Source organism: Nicotiana tabacum, chromosome 6, assembly GCF_000715075.1.
Source record: "Nicotiana tabacum cultivar K326 chromosome 6, ASM71507v2, whole genome shotgun sequence".
Lineage (NCBI taxonomy): Eukaryota > Viridiplantae > Streptophyta > Magnoliopsida > Solanales > Solanaceae > Nicotiana > Nicotiana tabacum.
In genome coordinates, this window is record NC_134085.1 from 7,003,686 (window position 1) to 7,009,685 (window position 6,000).

Consider the following 6,000-nt stretch of genomic DNA (forward strand, 5'->3'; position numbering starts at 1 on the left):
AAATCGCCAAAATACCATCAATAACATCGAATTAAACCTCAAAATCAAAGAATTTTTCTCAAACTTCATAAAAGATCAAGTTTAGCAATTTAGGTCCAAATCACGTCAAACGGACTCCGTTTTCAACTTAATTTTACAAAAATGACTTAAACCATATATAAGACCTGTACAAGGGGCTGGAACCAAAATACGAGCCTGATATCATCGCTTTCTAATCAGATTTCATTTCAAAATTCCTTATACATTTTCATAAAACAATTTTACTTACAAATTCATTTCTCAGGCTTGGGACCTCGGAATTCGATTCCGGGCATACGCCCAAGTCCCATATTTTCCCACGGACCCTCCGGGACCGTCAAATCACGGGTTCGGGTCCGTTTACCCAAAATGTTGACCGAAGTCAAATTTATTCATTTTAGACTCAAAATTTAGCATTTTTCACAAAATTTCATATTTAAGCTTTCCGGCTGCGCGCCCGGATTGCGCACGCAAATTGAGGTAACTCTAAATGAGGTTTTCAAGGCCTCGGAAGCACAGAATGGATAAGAAAACAGGTGATGACCCTTTGGGTCGTCACAAAAATAGGTTCATATAAACCGGAACGGAGGGAGTAACTCTCTTGGAAAATAGACGAACATAAAAGATTATACTGAATTATAAACTCAATAAAACAACCTGCTTAAAGCCTGACGACAGCTGACTATAACCACAAAGTAATACTACATTAAAAGCTGATTCCAAAACCTTTGTCTAAACGAATAATAATACCCACGTTGTACCATATTATGTATCCTCCACACGAGCTCCTATGATGTTAACATATTGAAAGCAAAGACCTTAAACATGCTGATCCCAACCAAAACAGGTCAATGGTACAACAGAAAATCCTTGATAAAGAGAATATGTTAGATAGTCAAGCTGCATTATCACTTAGGATGTAAGAAAGCAACTCATCAACACTCTTCTCCCATACCAGAATATGACCATAGCGAACTTTAGAAGTTGTCCAGCAGAACTCTTAAAAATGCATCCCACCTATTTGGTAGTTTGGTACAGCCATTTGCAAAAAATATTCAAGTTAACATCCAACAAATTCCCAAAATAAGTCTCTTTACCGCCGTACGCATAATAGTTCTAGATACAATAAGAAGCCAATTAAAGGGCCAGGATGTCAAAGGGTTCAAACAGTGGCAGACCCATAATTTTATGCAAGCGGTTTCAATCTTAGAAATACATAACTTTAGTCGTAAAATAGTAGTTGTCAAGTGGGTTCAAATAAAATATTTATACAAAATTTACGCAGCTTTAATCGTAATTTATACATATACATAATATTATTTTTTGATGAAGCGGGTTCAGTTGAACCCCACCACGTCCATCCGCCACTGGGTTCAAGCCGTGAAAACAGCCTCTTGCATTTATGCAAGAGTAAAGCTGCGTACAATAAACCTTTGTGGTCCGGTGCTTTCCTGGACCCCGCGCATAGCGAGAGCTTAGTGCACCGGGCTGCCTTCTTACAATAAGAAGCCAATTACAAGATACACAGAGAGAGAGAGATTTGAGATGGCAGGGGAGCTGAACACTATATAGAAGGTCAAGATATGGACCGAACAAAATCAATAACTGTGAGCATACCTTTGAGTGTCATTCCTCTATCTCAAAAGTTGCACTATAACATCAGAAAGTGAAGAAGCTTACCTGATTCAGCAGCTATGTTGCGCGAACTTTCCAAAATGATGCCGCACCCGTGTCGGATCCTCCAAAAATATACTACTTTTGGAGGATCCAAGACGTACCCGGCGAAATTTTCGGAAAGTCCGAGCAACATAGTTCAGCAGGGCCATCCTTACAAAGCACCAGCAAAAAGTGGCCAAATATATTGTAATAGCATGTTACTGTCGTAAACAAAGGCATACAACTCAAGACTTTCCTAACCAGAAAATGAATGAAATTCTAAAACCAAGGCTAGAAAAAACCAGCTTCGTGCTTTAGCTCCGTATGAAGACAAGTAAATTTTATAAATGTAACCAGACAAAGTACAAGTGTACATGTAACACACCATATCTACATGCCAAGTCTTCTGAAAATGGACCTTTAGGTTGGTAAAAGAAAATATACAACAGAGTGACAGACAAATGAAAGCAGATGGTTTCAAAAACATGTTCCTCAAGGTATACACCCACTGCCCTCAAATTCTTCGTCGTATCAAACCATACACCAAAGTTACAGGGAGATCCCTAACACTTGCCCTCAAGTCAAAGTAAGGACAGGACAATCAGCTACAAAAGAACAAGTTCATAGATCCCAAACAAAATCTGAAAAAACATCAACCCAGAATATCCATCAACTAACAAAAGCAAACCAACACAAATTCCACCTCCTCATACATAAAGATGTGTGCATGTCAAAATTCATATCCACGGTCATCCCAATTCCCATGATTTTGAGGTCTGACAGTTGAAAGTAACTCCTCACGACTAGAGATCCTCAGTCGGAATAGGGCTTATCCTTGTACCTGTAAAGAAGCTTCTTCTTCTTTGACGTAGGATTGTCAATTGTCAAAAGTATCTTACCTAGCTCAACGATCTTGAAGCTGCTGCTAACAACAGGTTCATCAGTTGACGTCATCTTTCTAGGCTTCTGTATGTTAACAGTATATCCACTGTCTGTATTCGGCACATATTCAGCACTATATGTCACATCCCAACCCAATACACGTAGCTCCCAGACAATAATGCATTTCTGCAATCAAGATGCTTCAATGGTGAATTATCATAATTAAGATGATGAAAAGCTGGTTTTTATTCTGTTAACAATATATTCTACAATTCATAAACAAAGTCGGCAATTTTTCTCCATAGAAAGGAAAGCACAAATCATATAAATGCATTGTAGCTTCACCTCATTTACAATGATCTCCACGGTCTGCTTTGTTGCAGGTTTTACAATGATCTCAGTGGCTGGATCATTGACAGTGAACTCAGGATTGCATTCACAGTAATCAACGCTGAGGCCCCCATATTGAACAGGTACTTGCTCAGGAGATACGTACCTACACGGAGCCAGTTATACAGACAAGATTACTTCCACTTCTAGCACACTGTTAAGAGTAAAGGCCATAATTGTGCACGCATAAATTGATATAAAGCACAGCTAAAAGCTCTCACTTGTAAAGGGTTTCTGCAGTCTTTGATGGACCAGCAAATACAAACTTGCTTTTTGTTCTCTGGGTCATGAATGGGCTGATCATTGTGTAGAAAGCTAAATACCACCAAGGGACATTGATGAACACCTTCAAAAATCCAAACAAGAACCATAAACTTTGTGCCAGACTACAATATTTGAACTTCAAAAAAAGGGAATGAAATAACCAAACTACCAAAGAACAATAATAATCCAAGATATGGAGCCTTGGTTCAGTGGTAAAGATGTAGGACATTACGTGTTGGTCAGGTGCACATTAAAGATTCGAACCCTGCCACAAATAAAGCATTGTATTTATGTCGGGAGGAGGGTAGAGAGGCAGCCCATACTTCTCAGAGTTCTGAACCAGTGCGTCAACTGGAATCAAGCGGGAAGCCCACGGGGAACTTCTACGATATCCGAGGTATGGCACACTAGGCTTATAAGTAATAGACATCAACTAACAGCTAATCCTACTTAAACATAGTGCCACATACATATAACTAAACCTACGCATAAACACTGCAAGAAATCGCATCATAAACAAGTGCTTATCAGCTCTATTTGGTAAATGCGGAAGCAGATTTAGACAACTTTATATCAGTTAAAAACTTAAAATCATCACATAGAAAGGCTCCAAATTCATTGCCAAATATAGAAACGCTTCAAATGAATCGCCAATTAAAGAATCACAATCACCCATTATCATCATGGAAATGCTTCAAATGAATATAATTAATTCATCATATATACTATGAGCTAGTGTATTAACTACCTGCTTAGCGACGAACTCAGGATAATTATCCTGAAGCAAATGCAAGGCCTGCCTAGTAGCAAGCCGAAGCTCCCTCTTCCCTGGACCAGGAGAGTTCTTGAGATCACTAACTTGAAAGATAGTATTGATTCCACCTGGATTGAAATCCAACTTCCTTATACTTCTCTCCAAGAACTGAATCCGCCAACGCAAGAACTTGTTCCTCTTCTCCTCATCTCCAAAGGTTTTGTTATACAATTCCTTATTCTGAAACTCTCCATACACATTATAGCAAACAGGATGTCCCTCTTTATCATGACCATGCATAAACACAACCTTATCAAGATCATCACCAAGATCTTCATCTACAAGCTCTTCAATGTTAAACTCCTTTCTCCATAAAATTGTCTTCTTTAACATTGCAAATGAATCCTTAACCTTGAAATCTCTAGCTCTAAGAAATTTGAGCAGAATCACATCTGCCCTATCATCTTTCAATAGTGGGATTCCCCAAATGGATACTTCCTGAGGTAAATCAGTAATTTCTGTTGATGGGGTTTGAGTTTCTTGGGTTTTAACTGCGGTTCCAGTAGTAAAGGTTTGATTTTTAATGGATTCTTGAACAAGAAATTTGAACTCTACAAGTGATTTTCTCTCAGAATCAGATAGATCTGAGACTTTATTACTTTCTTCTTTGAATGAAACCAAAGATTCAGGGATCTTTTTCGCATCAGCTGGTTTAGATTTCTCAGATTCAGTAACACTAACACCCTCTGCTTCTTTCTCAGGAACAGTAACAGATACCTGTTCAGCTGCAACCAGAGTTGGTTCTTCCGGTGGAGGCTCAGTTAAAGGAGTATCCTTTTCAACTACAGTAACAGCAGGGTGATGTTCCTCAGCTTCTGTTACTGATTCTTGCTTCACTGGTTCAACTTCAACTGAAGCAAGAGGTGGTTCAGTAGCTGTTGGTTCTACTGCTGGTGGTGGAGGTGGGGGTGGGGTATCTTCCTCAGCCGTGGATGGTGGCTGAAGGTTATGTTCTGGTGGGGCTGTATCAGCCATTTCTTGGCCTTATTGAAACAGCAAGAAAAGCAAATGGTGGGGTGAGGGAAAATGAACAGTTCTTGAATGGAAAGTGATAGATACAAAAGTGGAAGTGATGAGGATGGTTTGGTTTGTAGTAACGACAAGTATACAGTAGTAGTAGTAGTAGTTGTAGTGAGCTGAAAAAGAGTAGTAGCTATCAGTTCATTCTAGAGAGAGAGTGAGAGTGTGTGTGTGTGTGAGAGAGAGAGAGAGATGCCTTTTTGGACAGAAGGGGGAAATGGCTGAGGAGAGTGACGCAGTTTTTGCTCGTGAGCTGTTGAGGTTAAGGGTTGACACGAAAAGGGTTTGTTTTGGCATCTGGGTTTTTTTTTGTTAGAATGTGAGAATCCTAGGTACCCATAAAACATGGCTTTTGCCTCACCACCTCACTCATTTTTATATATTTTATTCTTGTTTTTTTAGTTAAAGGGATGATTATATATTACCCCTCTAATTCACAATAAATAACTATTTTACCTTTAGCATACCAATTAAGAAAATATAAACTCCTAAAAAATTATTTTTTAAATTAATCTTAATTAATTGTTTTCTTGACACATTGGAATACGTAAATAAAGCAAATTTTGTAAAAATAAAATTATTTTTTTTTTGATTATGTAAATGGACATTTATTTTAAATCAAAATAAAAAAGATAAAATAGTCACTTATTGTGGACCAGAGATTAGCAATTAAGGGAAAATAGGTACATAGTATCCCTAAGCACAATATTAATATTGCATTCCAAAATATTTTTTGAAAATATAGTTTCTAGAATATCCTCAAAAAGCTTTATTTGTAAATACCGAAACAACTGCTAATATTATTGTTCTTTCAAAAAGATCTTTCTTTGCACCTTCCTTTGCTTGTAGGTCAGCTCCCCTGTCCGTAGTTGTGTTTCACCTCCCTTTTTATTCTATTTTATTTTATGAGGATTGTGTACTATTTACTTGTGTATATATATTGGATAAAACAAAGT

At 37.9% G+C, this 6,000-nt stretch overlaps 1 protein-coding gene across 1 annotated transcript; it reads right to left on the minus strand.

The window, feature by feature from the left end:
• Nucleotides 1-1,999: 1,999 nt before the first annotated feature.
• Nucleotides 2,000-5,407, minus strand: LOC107806665 (patellin-3-like). Its single transcript, XM_016630867.2, has 4 exons — nucleotides 3,959-5,407; nucleotides 3,168-3,292; nucleotides 2,902-3,052; nucleotides 2,000-2,742 (listed from the first exon to the last, which is right to left on the minus strand). The coding sequence occupies exons 1-4, from the start codon at nucleotides 4,997-4,999 to the stop codon at nucleotides 2,488-2,490; spliced, it is 1,572 nt and encodes a 523-aa protein (XP_016486353.2). The 5' UTR covers nucleotides 5,000-5,407; the 3' UTR covers nucleotides 2,000-2,487.
• Between the last annotated feature and the right edge of the window lie 593 nt (nucleotides 5,408-6,000).